The sequence below is a fragment of the Chiloscyllium punctatum genome, chromosome 23 (genome assembly GCF_047496795.1).
Source record: "Chiloscyllium punctatum isolate Juve2018m chromosome 23, sChiPun1.3, whole genome shotgun sequence".
NCBI lineage: Eukaryota > Metazoa > Chordata > Chondrichthyes > Orectolobiformes > Hemiscylliidae > Chiloscyllium > Chiloscyllium punctatum.
The window spans coordinates 87,630,394-87,650,336 of NC_092761.1; the positions used below are offsets into that span (position 1 = coordinate 87,630,394).

Here is a 19,943-nt window from a genome sequence, read left to right on the forward strand (position 1 = left end):
CCTGAAACATTTCAGAGTCACATTAGTTTAATTGGAATAAGGCTGAGTGCAGGTGGTGACGTGGGGAATCCAATAGCAGACGAATTCGACAGAGTCACACGCTGTGAGGGGTCCTGGTGAGTGTGGGGCTAGAATACGACTAGAAGGACAAGGCCATTCATCTCATGAGACTGCTCCGCCATTTAACACAATCATGCTGATCTCACCTCAGCTTCAAATCCACCTTCCTGCCTGCTCCCCACAACCTCAATCCATTACTGATTAAAGATCTGCCCTCTCTTCCTTGTCTTGGCAGCTGCTGTACTCTGGAGTGTGCAACTCTAGGAAAGAATTCTTCCAGATAACTGCCACCCTTCAGCCTAAAACTGTGCCCTCTCGGAATATATCCGCTCCATGTTTAGATTAGATTCCCTACAGTGTGGAAACAGGCCCTTCGGCCCAACCAGTCCACACTGACCCTCCGAAGAGTAACCCATCCAGACCCATTTCCCTCTGACTGGTGCACCTAACACTATGGGCAATTTACCCTAGCCTTTGGACTGTGGGAGGAAACCAGAGCACCCGGAGGAAACCCACGCAGACACAGGGAGAATGTCTGTGTGGAGTTTGCACATTCACCCAAGGCTGGAATCGAACCTGGGACCCTGGTGCTGTGAAGCAGCAGTGCTAACCACTAAGCCACCTTTATCAATCCCCTTTAGAACCTTAAGTTTAGAAGAATGATTTAATTGAGGTATTTGAGTGATTATAAACCTAAATTGCTCAAACTGTGCTCATACACCAACTCATCCTCCTGTGGAGTCTACTGAGGCTCCCACTGGAAATGGAACCTTCTACACCCCACAGAAGGGTAGTGGGTTGTGGGCATCGCTGGCTAGGCCAGCACTTACTCCCCGTCCCTAATTGCACAGAGAGCTGTTAGAGTTAGCCATGTTGCTGGAGTCACTGGAGGCCAGACCAGGTGAGGATGCCCTAAAGGACATTACTGATCATCATTAGACCCTTAATTCCAGATTTTTACAGAATTCAAATTCCACCATCTACTCTGGCAGGATTTGAACCTGGGTCCCAGAAATTTACCTGAGTCTCTGGATTAACAGTTCAGCGATAATCCACTAAACCATCACCTCCCCGTGCACGCAACGCTCCAGTACAGTACTCGGGGAGATCAATCAGAACAGGGTAAGCCCCCATCATCTGCTTGGGGAGATGTGAAAAATCCCATGGTTTTATTGTGAGGAGGAGCTGGGAATTATGCCTGGTGTCCTGGCCAGGGTTTATCCCTCAATTGATATTCCTTTAAAATAAGAGATCCCAGTGTCCTGGTCATGACTGCTTGGTTCTGCTGAGCAAATTAGCTGATGCTAGTTACAACTTTGAGTGAGTCAGAAAGTATTGAGTGTAAAGCACTTTGAGGAATCTAGTGCTACATAATGCAAGTCTTTCTTTATTAAACACCCAGCATTGAACAGATACCAAAAGAAATGGTTGCCATCTCTGGTTAGACATATTCCTGGGGATTTCACTACATAACTAATAGTCTCCAGCCTCATCTTCCCCCACACTCTTTAATATTTTTACAACTAATAAAAAGAAGCATTTTTGTTAAAAAATGGAAAGAAACAATTTATTGCTCATGTTCACTGAGTTTTGTTTTGCTGGCCGCGAAGATAAATCTTTATTTCCTGAAATTTCCAGAACATTCCTGAGCGTGCAGGGAGATTTTCAACATCCAACTGGTCACTTGCGAGTCATTTAGAGAAACCCTCAATCCCAGGATTAAAACTCCATGTCAGGTAGTCAATTTAAAGATCTACCTCCAGAGTTTGGGAGCATTTGCCTCGTTTTCCCTCTGCTGGGCAAGGGAAATAGCTGTCCATTCAGGATCCCTGAGCAGTAGCTGATCTGTGCCTCTGATCTCTCCCTCCCCAACCTAGTTAGGGGTGATTGCAACATCATACAGAGTTTTACAAGACATTCCCCAGAACCTAACAGGAATCAAAGTCTAAACCTAACAAGGCAAGAACCTTGCTCTCCCCCTGTGATCAGCTCACACAAGTGTCACACAACAGGCCACCAGTGGGATACCACCAAAGGAACAATCCGTGCTAACACTGAAACAGTCGCGGTGTTGGCTGCTACTTCCCCTGTTGGACGTTTCTCAGCAGTTTCTCCACTCGACGTTCCACCCGCAGAAGTCTGAGCTTTTTCCAAGGGTTTCGGATCTGCTGGCGACTGAACTTCAGCTCATTCTGAAACAGTGTCAGGTAGTTCGCCATGCGCTCCTGGTCCCTGTTTGTGGCGTTTCGCGTGACATTCTTCAGGATCAGTGTCCAGTAGGCCGAGATGTTGGAGCCATCTGTGATCGAAGCCAGAACTTTCACCCCGTCCTGTTCCCGACTGAGCGTGTGCAGCTCCTTCTTCCCACTGTCACTGATCTCATTTAAATACAGGCTGAAAACAAAACACACTAATGTTATATAGAGCAACCGCTGGCGCAGTGGTAACTTCCCTGCCTCTGAGCCAGGGGGTACAGGTTAAAGTCCCACCTGCTTCAGAGGGGCATCGTAACATGCCCAGAGTGAATAATCTAATTACGGCGCTCTAAGTGCCATTTACTCATTCATCTGCCCAAACAATGAAATCTTGCATTTATATAGCACCCCGAGTGCACAATACATTTAGAATATGTTAATGACAGAATGGAATCTCTACAGTGCACTCAGAGGCATTCAGCTCATCAAGTCTGCACCAACCCTTTGAAAAGCATCCCACCCCTATTCTTGTAATCCCACATTTCCCATTTGGCAATCCACCTAAACCTGCACATCTTTGGACTATGGGAGAAACTGGAGCCAATACACACAGTCACGGGGAGGACATGTGAACTCCACACGGACAGAGGCTGGAATCAAACCTGGATCCCTGATGCTGTGAGGCAGCAGTGCTAACACCACTGAGCCACCGTGCCACTTCAATCAATACACAAACCACCCTCTGAGTGAAAAAGTTGCCCCTTAGGTCCCTTTTATATCTTTCCCCTTCTCATCCTAAACCTATGCCCTCGAGTTATGGACTCCCCCACCCCAGGAAAAAGACTTTGCCTATTTACCCTATCCATACCCCTCATGATTTTATAAACCTCTATAAGGTCACCCCTCAGCCTCCAACGCTCCAGGGAAAACAGCCCCAGCCTGTTCAACCTCTCCCTGTAGCTCAAATCCTCCAACCCTGGCAACATCCTTGTAAATCTTCCCTGAAGCTTTTCAAGGTTCACAACATCCTTCCGATAGGAAGGAGACCAGAATGACATGGAATATTCCAACAGTGGCCTAACCAATGTCCTGTACAGCCGCAACATGACCTCCCAACTCCTGTACTCAATACTCTGACCAATAAAGGAAAGCATACCAAACACCTTCTTCACTATCCTATCTACCTGCGACTCCACTTTCAAGGAGCTATAAACCTGCACTCCAAGGTCTCTTTGTTCAGCAACACTCCCCAGAATCTTACCATTAAGTGTATAAGTCCTGCTAAGATTTGCTTTCCCAAAATGCAGCACCTCGCATTTATCGAAATTAAACCCCATTTGCCACTTCTCAGCCCATTGACCCATCTGGTCCAGATCCCATTGTAATCTGATTCAAGCATTCTAAAATAGGAGCAAATGTGACTAAGAAAACCAGGAAAAAGCTAAGAGACAGGGAGGTTTTAAGGAGTGTTTTTAAGCAGGATGGAGGAGGGGGTGGAGGGGATGATGGAGGAGGGGGTGGAGGGGATGACGGAGAGAGAGGGCGTTCCAGAGGCAGCTAAAAGCAAAACCTCAATCATGCAGAAACAGAGAAGCCAGGGTGGGAGGGAGTCGCGGAGAGCTGTAGAATCCACGGGAATTTGTGAGGGGCATCTGCACCAGGAGGAGGGCTGGAAAAATCACACTGATTGCCAGTGTCTGAAACACACATGGTTACAGTCATGAGAGGTCCTGACTGGTGGACATGGAAAGATGTTCCCTATTGTGGGGAAATTCCTGATGAAGGGCTTTTGCCCGAAACGTCGATTTCGTTGCTCGTTGGATGCTGCCTGAACTGCTGTGCTCTTCCAGCACCACTAATCCAGTATTTGGTTTTCAGCATCTGCAGTCATTGTTTTTACCTTAAAAATAAATGGTGCCCGTTTAAAATCAAAATTAGGAAGGTGCATCCTTAACGTGGCCAAACAAGCTCCTTCTAACATGTGCCAACGGCAGACAATAGATAGGGTTCGGGTTACAGTTAAGTGCAGGAGAGATTCCTGGTCAGTCATAGCTTGGAAAATTGTTGGAGCTTCTTCCATCACTAACCAGAGTCCAGACTGCAACAGGCTGCAGGCTGCCTCACCAACTCAAACTGAAACACCATTGAGGCTAAACAGTCACTCCCTGACATTCTTTACTCTGAAAACTTTAACATTTGGATTTGGCAGCAGATCGGACAGGAGAAAGTGAGGACTGCAGATGCTGGAGATCAGAGCTTAAAAAAGTGTTGCTGGAAAAGCGCAGCAGGTCAGGCAGCATCAAAGGAGCAGGAGAATCGACGTTTCGGGCAGAAGCCTTCCTTCAGGAATGAGGAGGGTGTGCCAAGCAGGCTATGATAAAAGGTAGGGAGGAGGGACTTGGGGGAGGGGCATTGGGAATGCGATAGGTGGAAGGAGGTTAAGGTGAAGGTGATAGGCTGGAGAGGGGGTGGGGGCGGAGAGGTCGGGAAGATGATTGCAGGTTGAGAAGGTGGTGCTGAGTCTGAGGGTTGGGACTGAGAAAAGGTGGGGGGAGGGGAAATGAGGAAGCTGGAGAAATCTGCATTCATCCCTTGTGGTTGGAGGGTTCCTAGGCGGAAGATGAGGCGCTCTTCCTCCAGACATCGTGTTGCTATGGTCTGGCGATGTAGGAGTCCAAGGACCTGCATGTCCTTGGTGGAGTGGGAGGGGGAGTTGAAGTGTTGAGCCAAGGGGCGGTTGGGTTGGTTGGTGCGAGTATCCCAGAGGTGTTCTCTGAAACGTTCCGCAAGTAGGCGGCCTGTCTCCCCAATGTATAGGAGGCCACATCGGGTGCAGCGGATGCAGTAAGTGATGTGTGTGGAGGTGCAGGTGAATTTGTGACAGATATGGATCCCTTGGGGCCTTGGAGGGAAGTGAGAGGGGAGGTGTAGACGCAAGTTGTGCATTTCTTGCAAATGACGAAGGATGATACGATGTATATGGAGGTTGGTGGGGTGGAAGGTGAGGACCAGTGGGGTTCTGTCCTGGTGGTGATTGGAGGGGCGGGGTTCAAGGGCAGAGGAGCATCTCCTCCACTTTCCGCCACCTCCAAACAGACCCCACCACCAAGATATATTTCCCTCCCCACCCCTATCAGCGTTCCAGAAAGACCACTCCCTCCACGACTCCCTCATCAGATCCATACCCCCCACCAATCCAACCTCCACTCCCGGCACCTTCCCCTGCAACCGCAAGAAATGCAAAACTTGCGCCCACACTTCTCCCCCTCACATCCCTCATTTACTGCAGCCGCTGCACCCGATGTGGCCTCCTATACATTGGGGAGACAGGCCGCCTACTTGCGGAACGTTTCAGAGAACACCTCTGGGACACCCGCACCAACCAACCCAACCACCCTGTGGCTGAACACTTTAACTCCCCCTCTCACTCCGCCAAGGACATGCAGGTCCTTGGACTCCTCCATCGCCAGACCATGGCAACACGACGCCTAGAGGAAGTGTGCCTCATCTTCCGCCTAGGAACCCTCCAACCACAAGGGATGAATGCAGATTTCTCCAGCTTCCTCATTTCTCCTCCCCCCACCTTATCTCAGTCCCAACCCTCAGACTCAGCACCGCCTTCTCGACCTGCAATCATCTTCCCGACCTCTCCGCCCCCACCCCCACTCCGGCCTATCACCCTCACCTTAACCTCCTTCCACCTATCGCATTCCCAATGCCCCTCCCCAAAGTCCCCCCTCCCTACCTTTTATCTTAGCCTGTTTGGCACACCCTCCTCATTCCTGAAGAAGGGCTTATGCCCAAAATGTCGATTCTCCTGCTCCTTTGATGCTGCCTGACCTGCTGCGCTTTTCCAGCAACACATTTTTAAGATTTGGCAGCAGATCGTCTTGTCCACTTTCATCATCTAATACACAGGACCACACTGATTTAAAGCAAATTAACGTGAATGCTGGCAATCTATAATAAAACCAGAAAGTGCTGGAGAAACTCAGCAGGTCTGGCAGCATCGGTGGAGAGAGAAAAACACAATAAATGTTTCAAAGCCAATCTGGCTGAAGAAGCATCAAACTGGACTTGAAAGGTAACCTCTTGCTGAGATTCTCCAGCGTTCGTCCTTTTTTATTTAAGCCACACACTCTGAAAAGACCAGGCCAACACCTACTCTTTTATTAAAATGCAAAGGGCTGATGCAGGCAAAATGAATACAAGCTGAGATTTCAACACCACACCTGATGATTAAAAGGGATTATCTTGCAACTTTTGACAATGTAAAGGCACATCTGTCAATATTCTGCCAAATCATTTGAAGAAGGAATAAAGAAAGGCATCGCATTTTACAATGCAGTTCATCCAAGTGGAAATAATTATGAGTTTTGAGTCTGCTGACACCTGGGGAAAAAATTCCCTTCTGTTTCCTGCCTCTTCTTAACCTGTCCTTCTGATACCAATCTCTGAACTACTGACCGAGAGATATCTGTACTTGTCCAATTCTGGCCTTGAGCTTCCTCGAGTTTAATTGCCCCCTATTGCTAGCAGCTGACCCCAGGTAAAGGGCAGAAATTCAGCAATCTGATTGGCTGGAAGCTCCAACAGCACCACAGTTTGAAAGTGGATGTTGCTGGTATTGCAGTCCGTCCCAAGAAAGAAATCCCAGACCTGGGAAAGCTAACACCTTGGGAAGGGAGCATTTAGCAACATTTGAGGCAGGGACAGGGGAAGAGTTGGAGGTTTTAAAATCTGTGCAGGGAGCAATGAAGAGCAGTATCATCTCCTGGGTGGGTAAGTGGGGGATATGTATAATGGGCACCCACAAAAGTTAGTAAGTACATTCCTTCTCACACCTAGAAACTTGTGAAGTAAGAACAGACTGTCCACTCCCATCTGCCTGCCCAGGCCAGCTGTGTTGTGAGTGGGCCAACAGAATCCTGGATGTCTGAGCTTTTAACAAATTTGATAGACCTCAATACCCACCCTTTATTTGACATGACCTCCAATCCCTGCTGATTGTCACCCAGACAGAGACTGAAACCAAGCTGATGGTCAATATGTATCTTCAATGATTGTGAATCATTAACACCGTAAAGGTGTAGCCCCATGACTTTGACTCAGTACAGCAGCAGCAAGCTCTCCTTTTCTGACACTCAGTAGCAGCGGTCTGTACCACCTACAATATGCACTGAAGCAGTTGAATAGCCCCTTCCAAACCCTGTGATCTCCACCATCTATAAGGGCAAGGGCAGCAGACAGAAGGGAACTCCACCAACTGCACATTTCCCTCAAAGCCACTCACCATCTAGATGTATTAGGATGATATTGCCTTTCCTTCAGTGTGACTGGGTCAATATCCTTGAACTTCCTTCCTAACAGTGCTGTCAGTGCACATACACCCCCAACGGCTGCAGTGCTCCATAAGAACAGCCATCACCACCTTCTCAAGGGCAATTAGGAATGGATAATAAATGCTAGCTCAGCCAGCGACGCCCAAGTCCCATGAGTGATTTAAAAAACACCATCAAATAAAGAACCCGTGTTACCATTCTACTGATCCTTGTCCCGTGATTGGTGCATTTACAGCAACAGAGTTGGCACTAACACTGGGCAGCTATGTGTATGAGGTCCCTACAACTGACCCAATTCCAATATTTCTTATAACTGTTCTAAGCACCCTATGATCAAGATGGCCATGTTGCTACGATCTGCCTGTATTGCTCGCAAAACAAAGCTTTTCACTGTACTTAGGTACACGTGACTACAATAAATCAAATCAAATCAAATCAGAAGAATCCAACAGGAGGTCTGGAACTCAGGGTCATATTGTGACTGTATAGGACACTGGTTAGGCCACTTTTGGAATACTGTGTGGAATTCTGGTCTCCCTCCTATCAGAAGGAGGTTGGGAAAATTGAAAAAGGTTCAGACAAGATTTACAAGAGTTGGAGGATCTGAGCTACAGGGAGAGGTTGAATAGACTAGGGCTGTCTTCCCTGGAGCATCGGAGGCTGAGGGGTGACCTGATAGAGGTTTACACAATTATGAGGGGCATGGATAGGGTAAATAGCCAAAGTCTTTTCCCTGGGGTCAGGGAGTCCAGAACTAGAGGGCATAGGTTTAAGGTGAGAGGGGAAAAGATATAAAAGAGACCTAAGAGGCAACGTTTTCACACAGAGGGTGGTACGTGTATGGAATGAGCTGCCAGAGGAAGTGGTGGAGGCTGGTACAATTGCAACATTTAAGAGGCATTTGGATGGGTCTATGAATAGGAAGCGTTTGGAGGGATATGGGCCGGGTGCTGGCAGGTGGGACTAGATTGGGTTGGGATATCTGATCAGCATGGACAGGTTGGACCGAAGGGTCTGTTTCCATGCTGTACATCTCTGTGACTCCAACTCGCGCTCTCTTCACTTACAAAACACCAAAAGGGTCACATGATCGAGTGTAGCTCATATCTACGTCCCTGCAGAGGGGTCTGTGATGATGGATGCTGGTACACTGTGTGCGAAAACAATGGTGTTTACTCACTGGAGTGTTTCTAACGTTGGATGTTTCTTGATCATCTCCACAAAGGTGATGGCAGCCTCCTCACTGATGTCATTACTGGCTAGGTTGAGGTCTTTCAGCCGTGCGTTCTCTTGGATGTACGGTGTAAGCACCTTCACTCCCTGGTCTCCCAGGGACGTGTGAAGCAGTGATAACTGAGTCACTGAACTGTTGCGAGCGATGGCAGGTCCGATACAATTAACTGCAGCCTCAGACAAAACATTATCACAAAGCCTGGAAGGGAAGCATCCAAAGCTGAGAGTTTGTCACAGTGCAAAAAGATTCAAGGGAAAGAGAGACGCTGCAGATTGCCACAATTCGGAGTGAACAGGAGTACCATTCACAATCAGCTTTCCTTTCAAGTGAGATTCTAGAAAGTGTGAGACTCACTATTGGGCGACGTGAATCTGTGTGGGTCTCAGTGTGTCTGTGTGTGTGTCTGCGTGGGTACACGCGTGTATGTGTTTTTCTGTGTGTCTGCATGTGTGTTTGCATATATACACATGTATGCGTGTCTGCGTGTCTACGTGTGTGTGTCTGCATGTGTTTGTGTGTGTACATGTGGATTTGTGTGTCTGTGTGCATGTCTGTGTTTTTGATTGTGTGTCTGCGTGCATTTGTCTGTGTACACACATGTATGTGTTTGCGTGCGTCTGCATCTGTGTGACTGCATGTGTTTGTCTGTGAGCGTGCATGTGTCAGTGTATGCATGTCTTGTGTATGCACGTCAGCGTGTGCATGTCTTGTGCGTACATGTGCATGTATGCGTCAGTGTGTGCAAGTCTTGTGTATGCGTGTCAGTGCATGTGTGTCTTATGTGTGGGTGTGCGTACATGTGTATGTATTGGTCAGTGTGTGCCTGTCTTGTGTATGCATGTGTATACACGTGTATGTATGTGTCAGTGTGCTCGTCTCTGTGTATCTGCGTGTGTATATAATTAAAGCAGTAAGTGCATACTCAAAGATTGGTGTGGGTGAAATGGGTTCAAATTGATCAGACATTGGCACCAATACTGAGAAACGACGGAGTTGTTCTGAAAGGAAGTCCTGGCAGATTATGTAACGAGGGCCATGGATTGGGCTTTGAAATAAATAGTGGGTAGTTGGTTCAGTAACAGGGAATACACAGAGAAAGTTAAGGGGGACGAGGGGCTCAGCAGAGGTAATTAAAGTTTCCAGAACAAGTAACAGGACAGAGAGTATGGAAAGGCTCAGGAATCTAACTTCAGGCACAGCAGATGAGTGGATGACTTTGAGAAGGGGTCAGTCAATGCAGGACTGAGGGTGTTGTATGGAAATGCATGCAGTCCTCAAAACAAGGGAAATGTGACTGTAGCGCAGGTACAAGTTGGCAGGTACAACTTTGTGGGTATCACAGAGACATGGCTGCAAGGGGATCCGGGCTGGGAACTAAGTATCAGGAAGATAAAGTGAGGACTGCAGATGCTGGAGATCAGAGTCGAGAGTGTGGTGCTGGAAAAGCACAGCTGGTCAGGCAGCATCCGAGGAGCAGGAGAATCGATGCTTCAGGCATAAGCCCTTCATCAGGGATGCTCAGAAATCAGGAAAACTAAATATCCAAGGATACAAGTCTTATCGAAAAGACTGAAAGAGGGTGAGGGGCTACCTTATTAGTAAGACACAAAATTAAATTGACAGCAAGATGTGATATCAAGTAAGAAGGTGTAGAATCTGTGTGAGTAGTGTTGAGAAACTGCACAGGAAAAGACGACTCTGATGGCATTGTGCACGGATCTCCGAGCAGTGGTCAAGATGTGGGAAAGGAAATGGATCAGGAGATAGAAAAGGTGTGTGAGAAAGGCACTATTACACTAATCATGGGGGACTGCAATACGCAACTTGACTGGGAAAATCAGGTTGGTAGTGGATCAAGGAACTCGTAGAATATCCACAAGATGTTTTTTTGGAGCACTTTACAGCAGAGCCCATGAGGGAACAGGCAATTCTGGATTTGGTGGTGTGTAATCAGACAGACTGGATTAGGGAACTGAAGGTGAAGGAACCAGGAGGGAGCAGTGACCATAACATGATAAAATTCACCCTGCAGTCTGAGGAGGAGAAGCTAGAATCAGATGCAACAGTGTGACAGTTGAGTAAAGGTAACTACAATGACATGAGGGAGAAGCTGGCCAGAGTTGATTGGAAGGGGAGCCTAGCACAGAAGACAGTAGAGCAGCAATGGTGGGAGTCGGAGGTAATTTGGGAGGCACAGCAGAAACTCATTGCAAGGAAGAGGGGAGGATGAAGCAACTATGGCTGACAAAAAGTAAGGGATAGCATAAATACAAAATAAAAAGCATACTATGTGGCAAAAATTAGCAGGACTTTAAAAATCAGCAGAGGATAACTAAAAAAGCAATAAGAGGGAAGAAGATGAAACCTGAGAGTAAGCTAGCTAGTAATATTAAAGAAGAGGTAAAAGGTAGAGAGAGGCTAAAGTGGACATTGGACCACTGGAAAATTAGGGTGGAGAAGTAGTAACGGGGAACAAAGAAATGGCAAAGGAACTGAATAGGTAGAGTGGAAGTTTCACAGCAGAAGACACCAGCAGCACACTAGAACTTCAAGAGAGTCAAGGGGCAGAGATATGTGTAGCAGCCATCATTAAGGAGAAGGTGCTGGAGAAGCTTAAAATTCAGACAGTGGATAAATTACCCAGACCAGATGGAGTACACCCCAGGGTCCTGAAGGGGAGAGCTGAGTAAATTGCAGAGGCAGTGGTAGTGATCTTTTAGGAATCACTCGAGTGAGGGAGAATGCCAGAGGACTGGAAAATAACTAATGTAACATGTCAGTTTAAGAAGGGAGGGGAGCAGAAAACAGGAAACTATAAGCCAGTCAGCCTGACCTCGGTCGTTGATATGATTTGAGAATCTATTGTAAAGGATGAGATTGTGGAGTACTTAGAAATGCATGATAAAATAGGTGAGTCAGCACAGCTCTGTCAAGGGGAGATTGTGGAGTACTTAGAAATGCATGGTATAATAGGTGAGTCAGCACAGCTCTGTCAAGGGGAGCTCATACCTGACAAATCTGTTCAAATTCTTTGAGGAGTTAGACAAAGGAGAGCCAGTGGACCTGATCTATTTACATTTCCAGAAGGCCTCTGACAAGGTGCCGCACAGGAGGCTGCCAAGTAAGATAAGAGTCCGTGGTGTTAGGGGCAAGGTACTGGCATGGATGGAGGATTGGCTGACTGGCAGAAGGCAGAGAGTGGGGGTAAGGGAGTTTTTTTCAGGTTAGCAGTCGGTGACTAGTGGATTTCCTCAGGGATCAGTGTTGGAACCACAATTGTTCATATTATACATTAATGATCTGGATGAAAGAACTGAGGGCACTGTCACTGAGTTTGCAGATGACATAAAGATAGGTGGAGGGACAGGTAGTGTTGAAGAAGCAGGGAGGCTGTAGAAGGACTGGGCCAAACTAGGACAGGGAACAAAGAATTAGCAGAGGAATACAATGTGGGAAAATGAGTGTTTGTACACTTTGGTAGGAAGAATAGAGTCATGGACTGTATTCTAAACTGGGAAAGGCTTCAGAAATCTGAATCACAAAGAGACTTTGGAGTCCTGGTTCAGGATTTTCTTAAGGTTAACTTGCAGGTAGTTAGGAAGGTAAATGCAATGTTAGCATTCACTTTGAGAGGGCTAGAACACAAGAGCAAGGGTCTGCTGCTGATGCTGTATAAGGCTCTGGGCATACTGCATTTGGAATATTGTGAGCAGTTTTTGGTCTCTGTATCTAAGGAAGGATGTGCTGACCTTGAAGAGGGTCCAGAGGAGGTTTACAAACGTGACACCGGGGATAAAAGGCTTGTCATCTGAGGAGTGGTTGAAGACTTGGTGAATTTTTGCAGTGCATCTTAGTGCGACGGAGTGTCGGTGGTGGAGGGAGTGAATGTGGAAGGTGGTTGCTATGCTAATCAAGCAAGACACTTTGAAAAATTATTTTGATCATTCATGTTGGACTGAATCTTACAAAATGTTTGCCAGTTTTTGTGGGTATTGTGGTGGGTTCTCTATTCTTGCCCAGGTATGTTTTTTCATGCTAACTTCCCACATTTGCCTCATTAACTAAGTTGCACATCCCTATAGCACTTCACGCATCCCATTCTCCCAATCCGTGCAGGGTTTGGTGCCAGTGCCTGCACCTTCTAGGATTTTTGACACTCCTTAAAACCCAACCATAGGGTGGAAGGGTGGCTCAGTGGTTGGCACTGCTGCCTCACAGCACCAGGGACCTGGGTTTGATTCCATCCTCGGGTGACTGTGTGGAGTTTGCACATTCTCCCAATGTCTGCGTGGGTTTCCTCCGGTTTCCTCCTACAGTCCAAAGATGTGCAGGTTAGGGTGGATGGGCCATGCTAAATTGCCTACAGTGTTCAGGGATGTGTAGGTTAGGTACATTAGTCAGGGGTAAATATAGGATAATAGGCTAGGGGGAATGGGTCTGGGTGGGTTACTCTTCAGAGGGTCAGTGTGGACTTGTTGGGATGAAGGGCCTGTTTCCACACTGTAAGGACTCTAGGTACCCAGTCAAGCGATGGCAAGCTGCAGCTGCCCTATAGGGTATTTTTAATTTGCCTCAGCCATGTTGGGTAGAGGGTAATTGACACCCCACTTTGCTGATGGGCACCTTCAGATCCGCCAGAGTGGGGTTAGTGCCTATAGAGTTTGCCCGGAGATGTTGGTGATTGATGGACATCTGGAGGAGCAGGCGATGACCCGAGATCACCAAGTACCCACTCGGAACGTCATGACGGGAATTATCACCATCTGGTTTCTATCCAGGGATTGGAGAATGGGAAACTCCAAATCAATAAGGCGCAATGATAGTCAGGATACTAGTACATGCTAACGTGCAAATAGGCCTCTCGCTGTTCCAACACTTGGTTGGAGAATGAGACTTTTTTTGCTCTGAACATCAGGAAAACTCCTCATTGCCAATCTCTTTCAGGGGTTGGGAGGATTCTGCCTGCTGTGATGCATCTCTGGGCCAGGGATGTGAACCCAGATCTTCTAGCCCAGAAAGAGGACACTAGCCCTGCACCACAAGAGACCTGGCAAGATTTCCAATACACCGATTTGTCAGAAGCTTTGGAAAAAGTCATTTTTAAAAGTAAAATACTTCCAAGTTCGTTTTGAACAAAGATTGTGGCTTACCACAAGTTCTGAACTGTACAGTTCGGGTCCTGTAACAAATGGCTAACTTCCTGCCAGGCGCCAAGTCCAAGATTATTAAACTGTAGACTGCAAAAAAAAAGAGACAGTTTTATTTCAGAATAAATATGGGACTTTGAGCTGCAAACATTCAAAGTGGTGTCTGCCAACAGCAATGATATTTCTAAATTAGTGAAACAAAAAGAGTCAAATGTTCCGAGCTGAGGGACGTATCACCATTCCATTGATTTGCCTTTCCAATTTGACCCTCTTTTGTCCAGAAGCTGTTCATTCTTTGCTGGGAAACACTATCCATGCCCACCCTCCATCACTTACCCAAGTGGCAAACAGGCACAGGGAGGGTCAGGCCCGACAGGGAGGGTCAGGCCCGGCAGGGAGGGTCAGGTTCGGCAGGGAGGGTCAGGCCCGGCAGGGAGGGTCAGGCCCGGCAGGGAGGGTCAGGCCCGGCAGGGAGGGTCGGGTTCGGCAGGGAGGGTCAGGCCCGACAGGGAGGGTCAGGCCCGACAGGGAGGGTCAGGTTCGGCAGGGAGAGTCAGGCCCGACAGGGAGGGTCAGGCCCGACAGGGAGGGTCAGGCCCGACAGGGAGGGTCAGGCCCGACAGGGAGGGTCAGGCCCGACAGGGAGGGTCGGGCCCGGCAGAGTAGAGTAACTCTATTCGTCATTTCTACCATACACAGCTGGTACAATAAAAACAAGACAGCGAGGGATCTGACAGAGGTGTCTAATACTCAAATGGCAAATGCTTTACCAGTTGAGTGTGTATACACACAGGCTCTAGTTCAGCTCACGAGCAGCTGATAGTAACTGTGGAAAGATTCAGGCACATGGAGAAGAATATGAGAAAAGATTGTTGTCGTATGGTGTGCTGAGCCAGAGCTCTGCTGCTTGTATTCTTTACCATCAGTATTTCTGTGCAGCACAGAGGGCACAGCGTTCACTGTGCTCACACACCACCCCCCACCCCCCACCCTCCCCCCTCCCCAGCACAGACCAGCCCCCAATCTTTGTTTTGGGATGGTTGCTGTTGAGTTTCTGGGGGGCACTTTGACCCGCGGCCCCCGGTCTTTGTTTATCCAGAGCACAGAGGGTGGGGAGGGGTCACAGAATCTGCCTGGGGGTCTGTTCCTGGGCAAAGTGTGGTCCTGACAGTGAGCTATGAAGGGGGTTGTTACACTGCACTGTCTGCCCCTATCCAGGAGGGGACGGAAGTGGTCTCCATTTAAGGACTCCGGGGGCTGGAGTCGGCACTATCTCTGTCCGCAACGTCATTCCAATTTACCTTCAAAATCAGCCTTGAACTTTTGAATTTTGTTACAGTGCTCCTGCTAACTTTTACATTGGCTTAAAATTTGTTCCAGTTTGTTCTTTTAATTTCATTGCTTGCCTACACAGGAATCAAGTCTCCTCAGGGAGAGGCTGGTCAATGGAAGGGACAGGGAACCCGAACAGGGTAATGTAGATCAATCCGTGTGGAACCTGGGTCAGCTGGGCATTTACCATCTTCACAGTCAGGAAGGGAGTATCGGTCTCCAGAGAGACACTGTCTGGAATGAGCATCCAATCTGTAATACTGTCATGGAGAACGAAAGTAAGAAGAACAGCCAACTCCATGTTGTCATCTGAGAACCAAATCATGCAGCCAGGTCTGTCTAACTGGCTTGGTTTCTATTCATTTATGGCACGTAGGTGTCGCTGGCTGGGACAGCATTTATTGCCCAACCCTAACTGCTCAGAGGCAATGAAGAGACATTGCTGTGGGGCTGGAGTCACATGTGGTCCTGACTGGGTAAAGATGTTTCCTTCCCTGCAGGATATTAGTGAACCAGATGATTTTTTTTGTGATTACATGGTCACCGTTAGACCAGTGTTGAATTCAATAAAAATCTGGAATTTAAAAATTCACCATCTGCAATGCAGGATTTGAACCCATCCCTCTAGATAATTAGCCTGAGGATTACCAACCCAGTGACAATACTGACAGGCCAACACCTACCGACCTTTGTCTCAGACAGTTACCACCATCTGCTCCCCCTCATTTGCTTCCCTCTATATAATTGGCAAAGAGAAGAAAACACTACCTTGTGGTTTTCTCAAACTACCCTCACTACAGGAATGTTATCACAGTACATGGACCACATTACCACAGGAGCACCAATAAATCATTGTTTCACTTGTTCATTTTAATTCTGCTGAAAGGCTTGTTTCTGTTTATGTGGTAACACTGAGGTATCTTGCAAGTGTCTCAAAATAAATGGGTGGATAAGTGCTTAATCCTCCCTTTGCCAAGCCAACATCTTGAATACATCCTGGTGAGGACTGAACAAGAGGCAGAATTTGCCTCTCCCTGTGAGTGACTGGAGAGCTGTGTTAGAGACACACTGACCGTTACTGGTCTCATTTTGGGAAGGATTGAAAACCAAATGAAAACAACTTGAGACAACTGGCAAATGAAGCATCAGAGAGGGCTCTTGTGTTACTGTGGCAGTGTCTCTAGCTCTGGACTGAGAGAGCTGGGTTCAAGACCTACCTGCACCCGAGGTGTATAATAATATCTCTGAACGGGCCGATTGGGAAAAACAGGTTAAATTTTTTAAAAAGCAGCAGCCCTTTTAACTCGATGGTTGATTTAGACTCCTCCCTCACCTTTGATGGTCTGCTCTCCCCTAACAGACTGTGTGTAAATCAATCAATTGGGAAGCACGGGGGATTTGGTCATTGTGTACACTTAAGACGGAGATAGATAGGTTTTTGATTGTCAAGAGGGTCAAGTGTTACAGGGAGAAAGCAGAAGAATGGGGTTAAGGAATTTATCAACCAGATTGAATGGCGGAGTCGGCTCAATGGGCTGAATGGCCTCATTTCTGCTCCTGTGTCTTATGGTCTTATGGATTTACCGATGGCGGCTAATAGATGAGTAAATACCATGGGTAATCTGGTGATGGGGAAAACAGAAAATGTTCAGCATTTCTGGATATAAAAACAAAAGCAGCGAATCAAGGTGCTGGTGATGTAATGGTGATTACACTAGAATGTAGAACCCTAGGCTAATGCTTTGTGAACATGGGTTCAAGTCCCACTCTGGAAGATGAAGAAATTTGAATTCCATTAGGAAAGGTTTTGCCCATATAAGTGAGCTTCAAGACTGTTGTTACAAACCCATTGGGTTCACTAATGCCCTTTAGGGAAGGAAAGTGCCATCCTTACCTGGTCTGGCCTATATGTGACTCCAAATTCACTCTTAACTGCCCTCTGGGTAATTAGGGATGGGCAATAAATGCTGGCCCAGCCAGCGACAACCTATAGCCCCCTCCATCTTCCTGAACCTTTGGTGGAAACTGCATGTAATTTCATTAATTGGAAACAGGCGATTCATTGGGGGTGGGTAATAGATGAAAAGTCCCATAATTTGCTGGTGGGAAGAAAAAGCCATCATTTGTGAATGATAACACTCCCGGATATGGAAATAATGCAACAGTGGGAGAGGCTTTCGCAGTGCAGTGGTCATGTCCCTTCCTTTGGGCCCAAAGTCCCACCTGGTCCAGGGGTGTGTCATAACATTTCTAAGCAAAGTGATCAGAAAATATATTTTATAAAAAGTAACTGTGACAAGTGTTAAAACATCCTTTCTGCAGTGAATGAGTAGGGTCTGGCGTTCACTGCTCCTGGGAGGGTGGGGCAGACAGAATAAAGTGTGGCTTTGGAAAGAGAATTGGATTCTTACCTGAAGTGAAAACATTTGTAAGGTTACAGGAATACGATGGAGTGGTGGGAGCAGTCAGATGGTCTGGCAGAGAGGCAGAACAGGTACAATGAACCTCAGAAAGAGGCCATTGACATAAACGATGGAAGATGTTATGGCGGGGTAGGGGTGAAGAATGAAATACATGAAAGAAATGACTGAAAGCTTACTTTAAATTCTTGCAGCGGAGGAGAACTGGTCGCAGGATTTTCAAACAGTCTTCACTTAAGTTGCACAAACTGAGGTTCATCACATCAATTGGGTGGTCGGAGGTGTTCATTATCGAGGCAATCACAAAACATTTCAACGTGGTCATCTTAACTTGGGACAAAGTCAAGCTTTGGAAAGCCTTGCAGATCTCCCTTGCAAACACTTCATTCTGTAACTCGTACAGGAACAACAGAAGATCCATGAGCTCAGAGGGAGGTAGCTTCTCTATGGTGACTTTGCTGAGATGTTTCTTCAAACTGTTGGATATTTCGCGGACGGTTACATTCTTTATCGTGCAGCCGAGTTTCTCCAACAAAAGCCGGTTACTCTGGGCCAGTAACCCAGCCATGAACATTGGGAAGAGTTCAAAGCATTGAGTGCTTGTTCTGTCCCCAGTTGGTGGGCTGCTCACCCACACCTCTTTACCAAGAATGCTCTCATTTATTTGCTCTAAAACATCGTTGTTCAACTCATCGTCTTCTTTGAACATTTCAAAGACCATGGTGTTTGCAATGCCCTTCTTGCTCTTGGTGTTAATCTTTCTGAAGATCCGTGGGAAAATGTTCACAAGTCTCAGTAGCGTTATGATTCGGAATGGCACAAATTTCGATACAATGGCCAATATTGCTGTCACGTCCTCACTGGCTTTTCCAATGGTCTCAGACACCATGTTTCCCACTCGCTCCAAGACAGTCTTTTTCTCTCCCAGAACAACATACAGTGCAGCCAGATATTCCTGCATTGCGGGTACAGTGAACCTAAGGAGTGGTTCAGAGTGGTGCTGGGCAGTGGGAGACATGAAAAACCCCAACACATCTGTCTGAAAGGCAGTTAACTGATTCAACTCTTCCTCTGTCTTGGTGTGCAGTTCAAAGCAGTTCTGCAAGTCTTCTTCACTGAAGAGCATTTTCTTCTTTTCTATCCCCTCGTAGGCCAGTTTGCCAACGGTCTTGGCGATATACCGCACGATTGAGATGTTCTGCTGGCTGCTGGCATCTACAATTTGACCGCTGAAACTTAGGGTCAGGAAGCTGCTGTAGAGGCCAGTGAGGTTCTGTATGGGCATGTCAGCAGTGGTGAAATGGAGGAAGTGCAGGTTCGCACAGATGATCCAACAGTAAGACGGCAGGAAGCAGTCAGCAGTGAGCTGGCTTTGTCTCTGGAGATTCCTGTACAGCATGTTCATCAAATTCTCGCTGGCTGTATCATAGGGAGACAGGTTCAGTCGCCTCCTGAAGTACAGATGCTGCTGCTCCACATCAGTGAAACCGCAGATACGGACATACCTGTCCACGTACCTGCTCGGGACTGAGTCCACAGCCGAGGGCCGGGTAGTGGCGAGGATGTTGGCATCTGGGATCAGGTAATTTCGAAGCAGGTTGACCAGCAGGCTGCTGGGAGGCAGAGGCTCGTTCGGATCATTGCACAGCTCAGTCTTCGAGAGACGAAAGTCAAGTTTAAGCTGCTCCAGGTCAGAGAAGACCAAAAGCACTTTCCCAAGTTTCCCAGACCAAATCTGAGGCAAAATGGACCTCAGCTGGGTGTACTTGCGAACGATTAATTTATTCAGGGATGTAGATTGATTCTGCGAGGACAGATCTTCACAGGAGAAGGGCAGGATTATGTCGAACTGATCGAGTCGCCCATCACACCAATCCAAGATCAGTTTATTAACCACCGTGCTCTTGCCCATTCCCACCATGCCATACAGAAGCACATTCTTTGCTGGAGCAGATGTATCAGAAAGGGAGGCAAACATCTGATTAGCCTTGAGGACCCGGGATTTCTCAGGTTCAATGTGACTGTAGACGCCCAATCTTGATGTGAGCTCCCTGTTCTCTTTGGGGGAACTTTCAGCAATGACAGGATCAATATGCCAGTTATCTACCGAGAATGAACCAAACCTCATCTCCTCATTGGGCATGTGACTGAACCAATCCCGCAGTCTCTTCCGATGTTGCTCAATAGAGTCAACTAGAAAGTGAAAGGAAACT

General features: G+C 47.3%; 1 protein-coding gene across 9 annotated transcripts in view; it reads right to left on the minus strand.

The window, feature by feature from the left end:
• Nucleotides 1-1,613: 1,613 nt before the first annotated feature.
• nlrx1 (NLR family member X1) overlaps nt 1,614-19,943 on the minus strand; it is a 55,367-nt gene continuing 37,037 nt past the window's right edge. For all 9 annotated transcript variants that reach the window (XM_072593419.1, XM_072593412.1, XM_072593413.1 and 6 more), the window contains 4 exons: nt 17,910-19,923; nt 13,982-14,068; nt 8,778-9,029; nt 1,614-2,454 (listed from right to left, as the gene is read on the minus strand). In XM_072593419.1, the coding sequence (XP_072449520.1) occupies nt 2,139-2,454; nt 8,778-9,029; nt 13,982-14,068; nt 17,910-19,923 (2,669 nt within the window). In that variant the 3' untranslated portion in view covers nt 1,614-2,138. The remainder of the gene's footprint in view (nt 2,455-8,777; nt 9,030-13,981; nt 14,069-17,909; nt 19,924-19,943) is intronic.